At 43.0% G+C, this 17575-nt stretch overlaps 4 protein-coding genes across 5 annotated transcripts; 2 read left to right on the top strand and 2 right to left on the bottom strand.

The window, feature by feature from the left end:
* Positions 1 to 248: 248 nt before the first annotated feature.
* On the bottom strand, positions 249 to 1614 carry LOC136967406 (uncharacterized). Its single transcript, XM_067261166.1, has 2 exons — positions 1596 to 1614; positions 249 to 946 (listed from the first exon to the last, which is right to left on the bottom strand). Exons 1-2 carry the CDS (start codon positions 1612 to 1614, stop codon positions 249 to 251), a joined length of 717 nt encoding a protein of 238 aa, XP_067117267.1.
* LOC136967407 (zinc finger BED domain-containing protein 5) lies at positions 1613 to 3007 on the top strand. Its single transcript, XM_067261167.1, has one exon. The coding sequence runs from the start codon at positions 1613 to 1615 to the stop codon at positions 3005 to 3007; it is 1395 nt and encodes a 464-aa protein (XP_067117268.1).
* Positions 3008 to 10808: 7801 nt separating this feature from the next.
* On the bottom strand, positions 10809 to 12268 carry c23h11orf68 (chromosome 23 C11orf68 homolog). Of its 2 annotated transcripts, none has more exons than XM_067261683.1 (2): positions 12182 to 12268; positions 10809 to 11960 (listed from the first exon to the last, which is right to left on the bottom strand). In XM_067261683.1, the coding sequence occupies exon 2, from the start codon at positions 11884 to 11886 to the stop codon at positions 11128 to 11130; it is 759 nt and encodes a 252-aa protein (XP_067117784.1). In that variant the 5' UTR covers positions 11887 to 11960; positions 12182 to 12268; the 3' UTR covers positions 10809 to 11127. The 2 variants fall into 2 exon arrangements, with proteins under 2 accessions (XP_067117784.1, XP_067117786.1); XM_067261685.1 differs by having other exon boundaries at positions 12158 to 12213.
* A 250-nt stretch (positions 12269 to 12518) lies between these two features.
* On the top strand, positions 12519 to 16939 carry drap1 (DR1-associated protein 1 (negative cofactor 2 alpha)). Its single transcript, XM_067261463.1, has 7 exons — positions 12519 to 12658; positions 13388 to 13460; positions 13596 to 13689; positions 13900 to 14022; positions 14147 to 14237; positions 14705 to 14790; positions 15153 to 16939. Exons 1-7 carry the CDS (start codon positions 12617 to 12619, stop codon positions 15328 to 15330), a joined length of 687 nt encoding a protein of 228 aa, XP_067117564.1. The 5' UTR covers positions 12519 to 12616; the 3' UTR covers positions 15331 to 16939.
* The last annotated feature ends 636 nt before the right edge of the window (positions 16940 to 17575 follow it).

The following is a 17575-nucleotide window of genomic DNA, read 5'->3' on the forward strand; positions in this document are numbered from 1 at the left end:
AAAAAGCCAACAGGGCTCACAATATACTCTGTCAATTTTTGGGGAGTAACACAGCCATTTGCGTTGTATCTTGGTTCCTTTTTTTGACACTATAATAAAAATCTTTAGAAAAACATCTCCCCTTTTTATCTTTAGGATACGGACCTTCAAATTTACATGGTCCCTGCCTTAAAATGAACTTTTTCATGTCAGCATCAGTAATATCCACCGGGAAATGTGCCTGGTCACCAGGGTAAAGTGTAGTATTATCATCTGACTCTGGTGCGGCTACCCGAGGCCTCCTCACTGCTGCCTGCCACCGCACTGCTGCCTGCCACCGCACTGCTGCCTGCCACCGCACTGCTGCCTGCCACCTCACTTCTGCCTGCCACCTCACTGCTGCCTGGCTCCTCACTGCTGCCTGCCACCTCACTGCTGCCTGCCACCTCACTGCTGCCTGCCACCTCACAGCTGCCTGGCTCCTCACTGCTGCCTGCCACCTCACTGCTGCCTGCCACCTCACTGCTGCCTGGCTCCTCACTGCTGCCTGCCACCTCACTGCTGCCTGCCACCTCACTGCTGCCTGCCACCTCACAGCTGCCTGGCTCCTCACTGCTGCCTGCCACCGCACTGCTGCCTGGCTCCTCACTGCTGCCTGGCTCCTCACTGCTGCCTGCCACCTCACTGCTGCCTGCCACCTCACAGCTGCCTGGCTCCTCACTGCTGCCTGCCACCTCACTGCTGCCTGCCACCTCACTGCTGCCTGCCACCTCACAGCTGCCTGGCTCCTCACTGCTGCCTGCCACCGCACTGCTGCCTGGCTCCTCACTGCTGCCTGGCTCCTCACTGCTGCCTGCCACCTCACTGCTGCCTGCCACCTCACTGCTGCCTGCCTCCTCACTGCTGCCTGGCTCCTCACTGCTGCCTGCCACCTCACTGCTGCCTAACTTCGCAGGACTTGCAGAACCTTGTTGGAGATTTAGAGTGGACAATAATGGGGCCGCTCACTCTAATAATGTCAGTTATGTAATATTTTATAGGCTAATTAAGCACTTTTTCTACTTTCTCTTTTTTGTAGTTTCACTCCATTTCAATGTTGTCAGCTTGATAGCAAGTCAATAAAGGAGCAAGAAGGCTAATTTTCCTGGCTCCATCCGCGTCATTCATCATTCGATAAGCATAAGCATAACATTAGCATAACATGGACAAGTTTTTGACAGGGTTTAAACGAAAAGCAGAGGATGAAGCATCACCAAATGTGCTTCCAAAGCAAAAGGCAAAGATTAGAAAATATGACGAGACATATCTTGTCTTTGGCTTCACCTGTACAACGGTGGGTAATGAGGAGAGACCGCAGTGTGTTGTCTGTCTCAAAGTGCTAGCTTGTGACAGCTTGAAGCCGAACAAGCTAAGACGCCACTTGGAGACAAAACATCCAGAGCACAAAGACAAACCAGTTGAGTTTTTCAGACAAAAACTCGTAAACTGCCGTGCACAACAGTCTCGCTTTACTAAAGCTGCATCTGTGCCGGCAAATGCTCAACTCGCCTCATACAAAGTTGCCTACCGAGTGGCACAGTGTAAAAAGCCGCACACAATAGCGGAGGAATTAATACTTCCCTGTGCTATGGACATGGTTTCAACAATTCTTGATGACACTGCAGCCAGCAAACTAAGGGCTATTCCTCTGTCCAACAACACCATCGGCAGGCGCATTTATGACATGTCAAAGGACATAGAGGAGCAGCTTAATGATAAAGTGCGTGACAGCCGCTTTTCTCTGCAGATGGATGAAGCCACTGACAGTAACAAAGACTGTTTGTTGATAACTTACGTCAGATTCATAGATGGAGATGACATGAGGGAATTGCTTTTCTGCAAACAAATCACTGGCAGAGCCACAGCAGAAGAACTGTATAAAATCATTGACTCTTACTTGAAAGAGGCCAATCTGAAATGGGAGGACTGTGTGGGGATCTGCACAGACGGGGTGCAGGCAATGGCTGGGAAACGGGGAGGGCTGCAAGCGCTCATCAAGCGCGTCAACCCCAATGTGCAGTGGACGCACTGCATGATACACCGCGAAGCACTGGCGTCTAAACAGCGTCCTGAGCTGAACGATGTAATGACCGACGTCATTGCTACCGTCAACTACATCAAAACACGACCTGTCAAAGCCAGGATTTTTTCGGAACTGTGCGAGGAAATGGGCTCCGACCATACAGCTGTTCTGTTTCACAGCGAGTCCCGATGGCCGTCACGTGGGAAGGTGCTGTCCAGGGTCTTTGAACTGCGAGATGAAATCGGCATCTTTTTGAAAGAAGAGGGCAATGATCTTGCCCACAAATTTTACTGTAATAAGTTCCTCATGAAACTTGCATACCTCAGTGACATGTTTCTGAAACTCAATGAAGTGAATTTGCAGTTGCAGGGCGCAAATACACACATCCCACATCTGGCAGATAAAATCACATCATTCACCAGAAAACTTGAGATGTGGCTGCATCGAGTGAAAGATGGAAATGTGGACTCATTTGAGAACCTGAAATCATTCATTGAAGAGAACAAACTGCAGAACACAGTGATCCCATGCATGGAAGCACACATCTCTGCCCTTCAGAAACATTTCCAGAAATATTTCCTGATGCAGGAATCCAAAGAATATGACTGGATCCGTGACCCCTTCAGTGCAACACCACCTGCCGACTTCAGCACATCGGAGGAGGAACAGTTCATTGATGTCATCTCTGATTCAACAATGAGGCTGCCGTTTCAGTCAAAGACACTGGCTGCATTTTGGATTGGAGTGGAGAAAGTTTACCCACTGCTAGGTAAGAGAGCCCTGGCCATACTTCTTCCTTTTGCCACATCCTACCTATGTGAGATAGGTTTTCCTGCTGTGGCCTCAATCAAGACAAAATACAGATCAAAGCTGGACATTGAAAATGAACTCAGAGTGGCAATCTCAAACCTGCAACCCAGATTTGAGAAGATCTGCAGCATGAAGCAGGCCCACACCAGTCACTGAAAAGATGTGAGGATTAAAGGTGTAAGTTCTGCACAACAAACCTTTAAGTTTTAGTTTTTTTCTTCTCAGGGAGTTGGTCATGTTTTAAAACCCATTTTTGCAGAGACAATTTTTGAAAAATGCATTGATAGCAATGTTGAATATTAAAAAAAGAAACCTGTTACACTGAACATAATTACACAGTTAAGATGCTTGAAAACAGTTACAATTAAGATAATTACATCGGTTTTTGCAACCTGTGGCTTATGGCAGTTTACATTTATTTGTTCAAAAAAGGTTGAGGTTTGTATTAATTACAATGTGCAAATATAAATAATAAACTGCAATGGAGTCTGAAAACAAAATATGTGTATGTGTGTCCAGTTTTTTTTTTTTGGGGGGGGGGGGGGGGGGGGGGGGGGCGCGCGAAAAAAAGATTTATGTACCAAAGGGGGGCCCAGCAGAAAAAGTTTGGGAACCACTGCAGTAATGTTAGCTATAGCAAACAGTACAATACCTGTCTCTTCTGTGCACCCTCCTTCACCGGCTGGTCGAAAAAGACTAGTAATTTTTGTAAGTTTGGCATTTAATTCAGATATTTTTTTTTGGGAATGCCGCTTTTGGGCACCGCTTTCAAATGTGCGTTTAATTTTTCCTACAGTTAGAGCTAGCTACCTATTTGCAGCGGGCTCGCAGTCGCCAGTCTGTGTGACCACCTGACCTGCTTCGTCACGTCACTTACCTAGCTAACAGAGAAAGCACAATTAAATATACTTTTCTTCATTTTCATATCACCTCTGGAAACACAGACAAGACAATAAGACCATAGTGTGCATCCCATGTAATTCAAATTGGATTAAAAAAAAACTAAAAAAAACGGGAGACCTCCCACGAGGCCCTGCGAGGCCCCCCCGCTGTGCGGGGGCTGCGGGGGTATTCTTTACGGGCTTGGGTTTGAGGCCAAACACCGCTTTTTCAAAAGAGTAGTGCATGACACTCAAAACAAGACAATGGCAGTTAGACACCAACACATGATGGCATATCATCTTGCTGCACCATCATTTTTCAAGCCAAGAACACAAGCATCCAGAGTTGACTCTGTTCTGGTTTCAGCTCTACCAGAAGTAGCTATGGCACACATTAAAACACAAACAACTAGTGACACAATCTACCAAACATCAAAGGTGACCGTTGATGGCACAGACTATGTCTGTGGGATGTTTCTGTTGGAGTCAGTAGTGGACTATCCAAATTAAGCAAAATAGAACAGATCTACCTTGTGAATCACAATGTTTCTTTTCTTTGTTCTGATTATGAGTCCTGGTATGTAGAACATCTTAGGTCCTATGAGCTGTCAGCCACTCGTACAAGACTGTCAATCCATCTTCAATCTGATCGCAATGATACTTTTCCACTCTCAGGATATAAGATAGATGGCTTGCTGCTGTTGACTCCCAAGCGCTTCATACAAGTGAAAGAGAACTCAGACTAGCCAATGGTGAGTAGTTCTTTTTTATTAAATCATTGTATCTTTATTTATTACTCTAATCGAGCAATTCATTATCATATCTTAATTGTCTTGTTTTGATAGCACAATGGCAGATGCGTCCCCACAACCCATGGTCCTTCGGGTTGTCCAGCCAGATCAAGCAAGAAAGATTAAACTGAGTACACGACCAGCCTCTGTTGATGCATTGATAAGGATTATAAAAGAACAGTTGCAAATAGACTTAGACTTTAGTTTACAATATGAAGATCCAGACTTTGATGGAAAACTTACATCCCTCTCCGATATCGAAGAGTTGCCACTAAAGGCTGTTGTGCATATCTCTGTTGATGAAGATACCAGCTCTCTTGCATCCACTGAAATACTTTCAAGTCTGTCATCTCCAGAACGTCTTAGCAGATGGCCTTCAGGTCCTTTTCCAATTCCCCTATTTTCATTTGACGTCGAGCTTAAACTTAGAGAAGGATATAACGAATTTGAGAAAAACAACAAACACCTGAAGTTGACTAGAGACTTAAAGCATGATATATTGGAAAAGCTTGCAGCTTCCATGTATGGCTTCAAGGCTTATCCAAGTGATAGAGACATCACAATGGCAGCTGAGGCTCTTGTGGCCAAGCATCCTTGCCTTCAGGAAGTAGGATCGGAAACTGGATGCAATGGATGGAAGAACAGCATCAAGTTTAAAATGGGCAACTACAGGACCAAGATGAGACGGGCTGGATGTCAGGAGGTCACTGTAAATGCTGGAAAAAGAAGTAGACGAAATCCTGGCAAAGAACCTCCACACTCCAACATAAAAAGACCCAAACGAGCAGAGGTCAACTTTCTACCCAACTTTCCGCAAGGTGAAGATCCCTCAAGTCTTGAGCACTTGAGGCAGAAAATTGATGACGAAGTAAAGAAGACTGAGAAGAACCTACCCCTCATTAGAAAGATGATGCAGACCACGTTTGCCCTGCGGCGACAGAACATAGTGAATACAGGCCCACCAGTAAATGAGCTCATGGACCTTTGGCCTGCTCTCAAAATGGAGTCTGAGGTAATATGGATTACTCCTCTTTTTCCAGTTTTTCATTTGATGATAAAGTATGGCATATTCTGTGTAGTTTAAAGTTATAGTTGTGGTTCTTTCATATTGTGGCTATTAATGGACTCATCAGCTCCTTATGGAATGTATGGAGGAGCAAATAACAATTTGTGGGGAAGAAACTCACTTGAGTAATTTTGAACTGACTAATTGATATAGCTGTATTGTCCTTTTGCTCTGTTTTTAAATGTAGGTGTATGCAGAATTCCAACGGATTACAAATCAGAACCTGCCCAACACATTCTACACTGAGCTTGATCGCCATCTTCCTCGACTGATGACCTTATTCATTTAATCATTTAGCAGACGCTCTTATCCAGAGCGACTTATTCAGACAGAAGGCATCCAAGACTGGGAAGACGGCAGATGCTTTGGCTGAAATGTTCAAAGTCCATGATTCCCAGGTGAAGAGATTATACATTTCATAGATTGAAGCTCTAATGTTGTACATTTTAAATTATTCAAATTAGCTTTTCAGTTCTACAATTGGTCTACAGTCAATTAGCACTCATAATTCACATTGTTTTAGCTATTTGTGTGATTGCATTAAAGATGTGAACATGTGATGTGAATATTGTGGACATGTTCTGATTGGACGGTTTAAAAGCAGGTCAACATCTTCAACTTCTATTTTTATTGTTAAAGGAATTGCATGACATCCACACCACGCGTACCACTGTTCTCCATGCCCTCCCTGTGTATCTGCGTGAGGAAGTCTCTGGATTTTTCAGAACCTGCACAGTGAGTCTCTGAATAATTAACAGTAGCACTTATATGGTGAACATTCATCAAAATACAAATGTTTTTGCACTTTCTGTTAATATGACTACATAACAGTATAATATTGGCTTTGTAGAACATTGAATCTAGTTCATGACTAGCATACTTTAGTGCAGGAGATAATTTGTCAACCAAAAAAAAGAATGGATTAGTTTATAATGTATCTCTCATTCATACAGAAGAGTCCGTTGAGCCAGAGTTTGGAGGTGTTGCGTTGGCCCTCCTTACAGTCATCAGTGACAATGACACAAGCCCAGTTCACTACCAGCCTGTGAAAATATCTGTCGTCATTGAAAATGACATTGTGGTCAGCCTCCCCAGACTTGCTGATGCCTTCCTGGTAATGTTTGGACTGATATATGCACTACACAAAGCTTTTAAGTTTGAGTTTCATCTTTTTGAGTTTACTAAGTCAAAGTGTTTGACTTTTGTGTACAAAAAAAAATGCTATGAAAATAAATAAAAATTGAGTCAAGTTTACATAACAGAGTGAATTTGTGTACTTATTTTTTCTAAGTTCTGTTAACTAATCCCTTTGGAGAGGTGAATGAAAACTTTGTGTCACAAGAACAGATATATTTGAGTTGACTAAATAAACACTTTAATTTAACTGTAATCAAAAGGTACATGTAGCATCAAATCCAAATATTTAAACTCAGAAAACATAACATTTAAGTTTATTAACTTAAAAAATGTAAGGCAATCAGTTGCCTTAGTTTTTTGAGTTCTGCTAACTTATTTGGGTTTACAGTGTGGTGGTTCCCCTACCCGTGCTGTTTTTTGTGAATTACATTTAGTCATTTAGCAGACGGTCTTATCCAGAGCGAATTGCGTTAAAGGTCATATATGTCATATAACAGGGACTTTTTTCCCTTTGGTCAGAAAAGTGCTGGGATCCTATTTCTCATTGTGTGTGTTAGTAATGTTAAGCACTGTGGTGGAAGTGGTTTAGTCAGGGTGTAAAGGGGTGTGAGTGATGGGAGTGTGGACAGCAGGGAGGGTTGGAGGGTCGGAGAGAGTCACTGCAGTCTGGTAGCTTCCACAGAAGAAATGTCCTGTTCTCTCCACCTTCCTAACCCTGCCCCCCCCCCTCCCATCAGAGGACATCGAGGTGCGTTTCTTCCAGGATACTTGGGAGGGGAAGGGAACGTTCTCGCAGGCCGATGTCCACAGACAGGTGGCCATCGTGTTCCGGACGCCACCCTACCATGACACCAACCTGACTGAGCCAGTCATGGTCCAGATGCAGCTGCGCCGGCCGTCCGACCGCGAGGTCAGCGAGCCCATGGTGTTCCAGTTCCTTCTCCTACCTCAAAATAGAAACACTTAGCAAGTCCAATTGAACCAACTGGGAATAGAAACCGACTTAATTTTAATAGTTTCATTTTAATTACTTGTAATTATGTCACCAGTGCTTCAAATGAATCTTACACCACCAAGTATCAACCCTATAAATTGCAAATCATTTAAAAGTAGCAATTTATTTTAGGGATATATGACACAGTCGATATAAACCTTAAAAAAATAGAAAGTTTTGCTATAGGCCTACGCTACATATTTTTAACCCTTGTGCTGCCTTCGGGTCACATGACCCAAAGGTTCATAACGAACCATCGTTGTGTTTACCCAATTTTACCCAATACAAAAACAAATAAAATAATTTTCTTTTAACCTTCGCAATGTGAGGGGTCTGAGACAGCCCAACGGTTAAAAGAAAATGATTCACTTTGTTTTTGTATGCGGTAAAGTTGTCGCAATACGACGGTGGGTCACAATGACTGATGGGTCAGAATGACCCTAAGATAACACAAGGGTTAAGTGATGAATTTGTGGCTGCGTATGCTTAGATGCCAGTGAGAATAAATTCCAACTGCCAAAAGTTGCCGCTGACTGGAAGACTTGTGTCAGCTACGCAAGTTGAGACTTGACAACACTCGCGTCTGATAAATGCCGAGCTCTGCACAGAAATGACCAAATGTCCAGTTTTCTGTCGGAAATGAGGGCCATTATGCTATAGTTGTTGTGTTTATCAGTGTCAAAGAAGCTGAGGTTCCTGGAGTTGGACGGAGGGGGCAGAAATCAGGCTGTGAAAAGTAGAATTGAAGCCTTGTGTTTTTGCCTCTCAGGTGTGAACCCAGTGGTGTCCGGTTGTACCACCCCTTCAGCGAAGAACCTGTCCTGTTTCAACCTGCAGCCAGGCCACCTGTTCTCAAACCAGCCAGAGGTCGCACCTGCTACCACCAATCAGACATGGAATTTCCTAAGTAGCCTCACTCTAGACTCCCAGCCCAAAGCTACGCCGGTGTCCAGTTACTCCACCCAGGTCCAGGCGTCGGCTGCGGAGGCCTCCACAACCCAGGCCTACCCCACCGTCAATTTCCTGGATATCCCCGGGTTCTCCTTCTGCACCTTTCCCTCTGAGCCCCAGGTCAACACGCCCCAAAAAGGGCCCAGTGTGGCGGAGAACCTGGAACTCAGGTTTGATGCTGAAGATCTGTGTGAGTTTCCCAGTTTTGACGTTAGTTCCCAGGGCAACCTGGAAAGCCTCAATATGGATGACGTCCGCACTCTGCTGGAGGGCCAAGTGGAAGCGCAGGGAAATGCCTCAGCCTTCTCTCAGGCATTGTCCCAGCCAAGCTCCTCCGCCCTCCAGAACAGCAGCGTGCAGAACCCAGGCGATCCAGCGTCCAATACCGGTGGCTTCCCCTACATGAACTACCCCAGTGTTCATGTACCAAGTTTGCAATCGTGCCTTCCCAGTTTTGTACTTTACATTTATATTAAAACAACAGTAATAGTGATCGGATATACCAAAGCACCTTCTGTGTGTTTTGTTTGTCCACAAAGTAGATATTGTGGCCTTTTACGACAAAGACTTTGAGACAAACAAGCTATCACAAAACGTAAACTGTTATATTGTCACAGGAAGCAATTAAAACATTTGCTTGTCAACAATTGCACTATTCTTTGAAAGATCATTTATAAAACACCATACCAAACCACTGTCAGACAGCAAGCTCTTAGAAAATAAATTTCAAAAAATGTACTTTATATACTATCTGTATATCTTTAGATTGTGCTTTTTATGTACAAGTCAGAAAACATATAGTGTGCATTTGAGTTGCATCAGTTGGGTTAACTGTGCCACTGTGTTTGGAGAGGGCAGATTTGTAGACATTCTTCAGCTTTAGTGGTCCAAAAACATTGAAAAGATTGTTTTTAAACCAAATATTTTTCAAGCTCTAGAGATGGGGTGTATAAGAAATAAGAAAGCATTACCACCACTTTTCTTTCAAAACCGAAGATACTGAAGGTTGTATATAAATATCACCTTAAATTCATGGATGTTGTCTTTTCGGTTGTTGTATGTTGTATTATGTACACATACAAAGTACAGAACACAGATCGTCACCTAGGCTAAGTAAAGAAATTCTAACTAAAAACATCTAGCACAATTCACATTTCAGTACTTTCTGTAAATGTAAAATGATCTACAAATGTAGTAAATGCACTGACTTACTATAAAGAGTCAATATAGATTGTTTTTCAATTTTTTTGATATGCTCATATTGTTCAATTAATCATAGATGCTCCTATCAAGTGTTTCTGTTCAAGGTCAGTTTTTAATCCAAAACATATTTAGCTAGTGAAGCTTCCTTATCATTAATTGATGAAAGTGTAAAACCCTGTATGTGACAAATACAATTATAACAATCTAAAAGCTGGCATTGGTTATGATTTACATCCCTATAGAGGTTGGTAATAAGACAGATCAACTTCAAAAGTCAACTTTATTTGGCACTTAAGTAAATTCGTAAAAAGGTCAAACTTTACATTATTTAGAAAGAACTCAAACAAGAGCATTCAAAGCCATCAACATTAAAAGCATAATTGAGTTAACGCAAAGTAAAACTAATTGTAAAACATAAAGGTAAATTTGTTGAAATCCCCTCACAACACTTGGACCAGATACCAGAATATTGGCAATGGTACCTACAGTTAGGTCCATAAGTATTTGGACATTGACACAATTTTCATAATTTTGGCTCTGTATACCACCACAATGGATTTGAAATGAAACAATCAAGATGTGCTTTAAGTGCAGACTTTCAGCTTTAATTTCAGGGTATTTACATCCAAATCAGGTGAACGGTGTAGGAATTACAATACATTTTATATGTGGCCCCCCCCTTTTTAAGGGACCAAAAGTAATTGGACAATTGGCTGCTCAGCTGTTCCATGGCCAGGTGTATGTTATTCCCTCATAAAGGGAGTTTGTTATTTCATTGACAAGGAGCAGATAAAAGGTCTAGAGTTCATTTCAAGTATGGTATTTGTGTTTGGAATCTGTTGCTGTCAACTCTCAATATGAAGTCCAAAGAGCTGTCACCATCAGTGAAGCAAGCCATCGTTAGGCTGAAAAATCAAAACAAACCTATCAGAGAGATAGCAAAAACATTAGGTGTGGCCAAATCAACTGTTTGTGTGGACTTTGTTCCACACAATCAGATACTCTTCAGAATGAGTAAATGTGTTTGTAAGTCTAAGCTATTATTCACAGGAAGTAGCCTAGCCTACGGTGTGCTGCCTTCGGGTCATTGTGACCCACTTTTTGCACCACGACGGTGGGTCACATTGACCCGAAGGCAGCACAAAATCCCACTCTCTGGGGAGCAATTAACTGAAACCAAACATTTCAGTCAGTACAGCACCACTACCAATGAAACGTGCCTGTTGTAGAACTGCTTATTCCTCCTAGCAGGCCTAAGTGACCTCCAGGTTGGTAACTTTGTTGACAACTTTGTTGACAACGTGAGAGCGCCTGGGCACACACTCAAGGTCGAACTTGCTTTCGAATATGGTAGGACTAAGCTTCCAGCGGTTATTGCGGTATATGCCCAGGTACGTGTACACATCTGGCTTATAGGACATAAAACACTTCACCCCTGTGGCCCTAATGACAGTGTCTAGCCTCATCACCTGGTTCTCGTCTGTAAAGTTGTTGTTGTAGACACAGATGACGTGTCTTGGGTTCTTTTGGTCCTGAGTGCTTACTTTAGCACTGTCGATCTTCCCTTCTAGTGCTGCTCGAGTTATGCCCTCCCATGCATGGTCCACCTTGAATCCAGATTCCAAGTATATTAGCCATTTTCCTTCGAGCACATTGTGGTTCAGTGCCAGCTCTTTCACGGTCTGAAAGTTGACCGGCCTGCCGCTCTCAAGCAAACAATCCCAACTCTCCAGAAGGCTGTCAACATCTCCAGAGCTTGTATAATAGTCTGGTCCTCTTACACAGATCCACCCCACAGGGCCTCTACCACCGTCTTCATCCCCATAACGGGACACTTGTGAAGGCTTGTTAGTTTCCAGCCAGCTCTCAAACTCTGCTCTGGGGGTTTTGCGAGCGTCAAATGTAATCCAAGGGTCCATGTCAGCAGCCAGAGCCTCTGCTGCGTAGATCTCGGCAGTGAAGGTTTCACACTTCTCCACCTGATCCCCGGCAGAAACATCTTCGTCTTCCATAACGTTGTCAATAATGCAGTGGTTTTCACGGTGGACTACTGATAGGTTATGGTTCTTCTAGGTCCAACGTGTTACTGTTGATAAGCAAACATTAGGTGTGGCATATAGGCTCATAAAAAAACATGCTACATGCTATGTGTTTACTATGTTACCTACTAGAAGACTAGCCAAGTAATTGGTTGTGTTGCCTTGGTATGCAAGCACTACAGAACAAAGCTAATCTAATTGCATGCACCAAAGGTCCAGATTCGATTATTAAAAAATGAAATACCTGCCAACAACGAAGCAAACTTACATATAGATGTTATTCAGTGTTTGTAGTTGTTTTGAATTAGCTAGTCATCAGATAATTTCATCTCATGCCGCCATGATTGATTCTATTTCAGTGAATAAACTTTATTGTACAACCCCAGAATGACACATAACAGAATGCAAAACCATTAAAAGGTAACTTAATTAGAATGTTATTAAACATTTATTTACATTTTATATGAACATTAAGACTCAAAAACAGTCCTAAAAATAAAAACATTTAGTTTGTTTTTGTCAAGTCGAGAGCTCATTTCACCCCGAATTTTACGGCACTTGAGACCCAGCGGAAACAAGCTTTCGGTATACGGGCTATGTGCTAACCAGCTAGCTAGCTACAGGGCTGTAAAGTAGAGGTGGAGATTGTGTCAAAACGGAATATATAGGTATATTTTTTATTATCTAGCCAGATTATTCTATAATGCCCAGTAAAAAGAAGAAATATAACGCTCGATTCCCTCCGGTAAGTCGACTGGTTGCTGATCTGATAACTGACGTGGAAAGTACGGTATATGGACTTGCTAATGCCTTGATGGTTGTCGGTTGTTTGTTGTAGCTAGAGGCTAGCTAGCTCTCCCGCTAGGTTGGCATATTAGCAGTTATCTTGTAGTGCTAGCAGCTAACGCAGAGCACCAAGCTGCACCATGAACTGGGATTTGGCCTTCATCGCTAGCCAGCATGTTAGCGAGCTATGCGAGTTAGCTTGCTACGTGAAGTTGTTCTGCCATCTGGCTTTCCGGGTATATTATGTTTAAACACAAGGCGTGAACAAACAACTTGATTAGTAATTATTACGCTAGTTAATGATGCTGGAGTGGAATTCGAACACCCTTTCAAAGTGTCTGCTTAGACAACTTTTTCATTGTTATTATTAGCATTTACTAGTAAGCCAGTTATGTGCTAAGATGGCTGAGATAGACTGAGGATCCCACGTTCACACGGGTTATGTTTTAATCAGCTAACTTGTTGACTTTCAACAAGGTCATCGTTGTAGTCATGATCAGGTTGAATAATGGCCATACGTTGCCATGCCTAGACACAAGCGAATGGCAGAAAGAGCTTAGCTTGCATTGCAAGTCTATGCCTTTGACATCTTCGTCCAATGATAGACAAGATACCCATTTGCTTTTACCATCAGCCTGACCAAAACGAAGTGTAAGTGATCCAACTCACTGATCTCCTCCTATTCCAGGCAAGGATTAAGAAGATTATGCAGACTGATGAGGAAATAGGCAAAGTGGCTGCAGCAGTTCCTGTCATCATATGTATCCTTTGCAGCGTTTGTGAGGTCTTTTGATTATTGTTGTCAAAGCTCATTCACGTGTCATTGGTGTGCACCTGGAAACGACTGGGTCAAAGTAAGATCATATATCTCCCCTTTTCCTTAATGTAAACATCAGCACGAGCCCTTGAGCTTTTCTTGGAATCACTCCTTACAAAAGCCTGTCAAGTCACCCAGTCGCGGAATGCTAAAACAATGACCACGTCACACCTGTAAGACCTGCAACCTGTCTGTTTTTGTTGTGCCAGAAACTAGTCCTATTAATATCCTATTTATCATTGATTATTTTTTACTCAGTAGATGAGTTGTATGTACCTTATTTGGAGGTTGGGAACCCTAATCGATTCTTCAGTGACACTTTGTGAAACTGTTAGTCTCCAGGCTTGACCATGGTGTCCTAACCAGGCTTTGCATGTGCACAGAAAACAGTGCATTGAGCTGGAACAGCAGTTTGACTTCTTGAAGGACCTGGTTGCAGCCGTGCCAGACATGCAAGGCGAGGGAGAGGACAACCATGCGGAGGGAGGGGACAAGGTGGCCCGCAGGTATGGATAGTTTCACATGCCTGTCTCGGGAAATGGCCACCAGTTCCTGGGACGAAGCAAGCCTCGATATCAGACTTGCTGTTGTTGTTTTTACACACAAGAATTGTTTATCTCCGTCGCCCAGAGGTCGGAAACCAGGGTCAAGTCGCAAGAATGGTGGAGCAGGCTCCAAGGGGAAGGACAAGAAGCTGTCGGGCACAGAGTCTGAACAAGAGGTCGATATCATTCATAACATTGTTACAATGCAATAATCAGAAAACAAGTTAGTAGCCTAGAGCAGTGGATCTCAACCCTGGTCCTCAGGGACCTCCTGTCCTGCATGTTTTAGATGTTCCCCTCTTCCAACACACCCGATTCAAATGAATGGTCGTTACCCGGCTTCTGCAGAGCTAGATAACAACCATACATTTGAATCAGGTGTGTTGGAGCACGGAAACATCTAAAACCTGCAGGATAGGGGGTTCCTGAGGACCAGGGTTGAAGACCACTGGCCTTGATTGACACAGGGCTACACTGGGCTTAAGAAGTACACAGAGCAACAACAAAGCATAGCCTAACGTTTTCATCAGTATTTTTGTTTTTAAACCTTGCTTGTTGTAGTTGTTGTGAGGTCTGCTTTGAGTGGAGACTAGGGGTGAGGTGTGAGGAACGCTCACTCTTGTTTCTGTTGCTATGGGAACAGGATGACTCAGAGGACAGCGAGACGGAGGAAGAGGAGGATGGGTCTCAGTCAAGCACAAACCTACAGCCAGCTTCACGCTTCCACAGGTACAACACACGTGTTATGTCACGTAACATACAAAGGAACATTTTTGGCATGTTTAGAATGCTGAGAAGACATGGGATGGGACTTAAAAGGGCCAAAGGTGAGAGTGTGTTTGAATGTGTGAGAGTGAGTCCTCTATTCCGAAACACATTTCCATGTTGAAAACACCAACAATAGTCAAAGTTGCTGGGAAACCTTGCACTCAGTCGAGACCAAGTTGTTAGGGGGGAACTGGATAGGTTAAAGTTGAAAGGATCGCTCACTCAAAGTTGCTGCTTGCAGTGCTTTGTGTGAGTAGAACAAGTGTCATATAACTAACGTCGACATCATTAATCATTTTCACTTTCCGCCTGTGCCAACACAGCCCCGACATGCCACCTCAGTACCTCCACGTCGGCAGCGCACAGGGTGCCCAGCCTATGCCCATGCCCCTGGGCTCCTTCGCCCCTCACCCTTCGCTGATGGGCACAGCGCCCCCACCTCCAGCCCCCATGCCGCACAAAGAGGAGGAGGATGACGACGACGAAGATTATGACTCTTAGCTCCCCCCCCCCCCCCCCCCAACTCTTTTACATTTTATTTCGTCCTACGTTGTTCTTATCGAGGCTGCACTGAGGAGGGGCGGGGTGGGGGGGCGGGAGGGGGGGGGTTGAAACTGAGGTATCGCAGCCCCGTTGCAAGGAGAAAAGCCCACAACAGCTGGCAGACACAGGCGTGTAGCCTAGTCAAGACAAAGACCCTGCAGAAGACGAGTCATCAGTTGTGTATTAAGTGTTTTAATTTTCTTTATCTTTTATTTTTATTTTATCAATTCTTGTTTTATTGTGGAAAGAAAAAAAACAATGAACCCGTTTTTTTTTTTTTTAAGACGTGTCGGTTGTTCTATTCTGACTTAAAAATGTATGTTTTGATAGACCCACTTTGATAGACCCACCCCCTCACCTCTCATTCAGACAGGACAAGTTATGAGTCCCTCATGTAGTTTGCACTTTGGTTTTTCTCTCGTCTCGCTCCAGTTTCCAGTATCAGACTTTAGTGGTGTTCAAAGAACATATCACTAGCTCCTTGTGAATGTCAGTATTGGCCTCAGGTTGGTAGCAAGACAAGCATTAACCTTACAGCTTTAAATATATACTATACATGCAAAAACATCTACTCTAGATTAGTTCAGGAGAAACCGTTAAATGTATTTGAAAGTGATCAGCACTTGAATAAGGGAAGGCGATGTCCTAAGATTGTCTAAGGAATCATTTCATCACTGGGATATGGGATACGAATCTGGATTTTATGGATACTGATTAAGTTGGTTTAGATTTAAGGTACTTGAACAATGGAGGAACTTCACTACCAGGTTTAAATCAAGACTAGGCTAAATGTTTGCCATAGACACCAGTCCATAAGGTGTAGGCCTTGCTTTCAAGCTTAAATAGATCACCTATAGGTAGTCCATTTGTTAGTTTAAGGCCCTAGGACCCTAGAAGCAATAAAGCAATGAGATGTATTTTACTCTGGGTTGTGTAACTTCAACATTATTCACATTAGTTTCCCTTTTAAGACACAGTTTTTATGAAGTTCCATGGGTCCTAGTGAATACATCAACCTCACCTCAAATGTCAACCATATCCATAATATCATATAACAGCAAACTTGGTAATCTATTTAACTTTTTGGGTTTCTGTTTATTTTTATGATGACGAAAATGCTTCTAAAATTATGAATGATATTCCTTTGTGTCCCCAAGCCCCAATCAGCCACAACTCTTTACATTGAAGACAAAAGGTATCTGTGTTGTGCTGGCTGTGATGTCAAAAGATGAGACGGATTCTGTGATTCTCCCTTTAGATTCTAACTTTGTTTTTAAAGTTACCCCCCCACCCCTTCCCCTCCTTCACCTATTATTTGCCAAGTTTTGGACCGTTATGCCCCCTTTCTGAATCAAATTTTCCTCTGTATTTCATGTTTATTTTTCTCTCTTTTAGATTGTTTTAATGTACGCATTTAAAACAGAAGAAGGATAGGGCCTGCTACTCTGTCGTTCTTGATATTAATTAGTTTCAAGGTAGGCAGTCAGAATTGATGCTGTATGTAAAACTTTTAACATTCTTTTTATTTTGTATGAGTGAAATAAAGTTCGAATTTCAATAAAACACAGGTCAACTTGTTTTGGTTTATTTTCATGAGATGTTTCCCACCAAGCATATCAATGACATGAATCACAGTGGAATGTGTGATGATTGTGCCGGCTCATTTGGCACCTAAGTGAAACATTGCACCAGATTTCACCTTAAAGTTTCACAGTAGTGGAACACAGTCTTTGTTTTCAGCCACACTGCGGCCCACAGTCCTTACAGGCCTCTCTGACTGTGGAATGGAAAAGCTTGTTTATCAATGAATCTGGCTTTACTGTAGGACTGTGGCATTATTCCTACCCTATTGTTACTTGTAAAGGATGCGATACACGAGAGGTGTGTCGAGATTTCAAAAACAAATCATACAGTATTTTCAAGCATAGCTTAAGTGTAATGAGAGTTTTGTCGTGAATTTACTATTAGCTATTGCTGTAGCATGCTCTCCCCTATTCAAGCCCTGGCACTTATTTCTGAGTGGGGTATTATGATTTGACAGCGCACTACCCCCACCTCCACACAAAGACACACTGACACACCTACCCTCCTCATAGCACCCAGACTCCTTCTGCCTCAGAGTTTGGTTTAACAGAGTAAATGTAGCAGTCCCATCTCCTCTCAGTCACCGGGCTGCAAAAACAACTGCATCCTTCCTGCACAA

This window comes from Osmerus mordax, chromosome 23, assembly GCF_038355195.1.
Source record: "Osmerus mordax isolate fOsmMor3 chromosome 23, fOsmMor3.pri, whole genome shotgun sequence".
NCBI lineage: Eukaryota > Metazoa > Chordata > Actinopteri > Osmeriformes > Osmeridae > Osmerus > Osmerus mordax.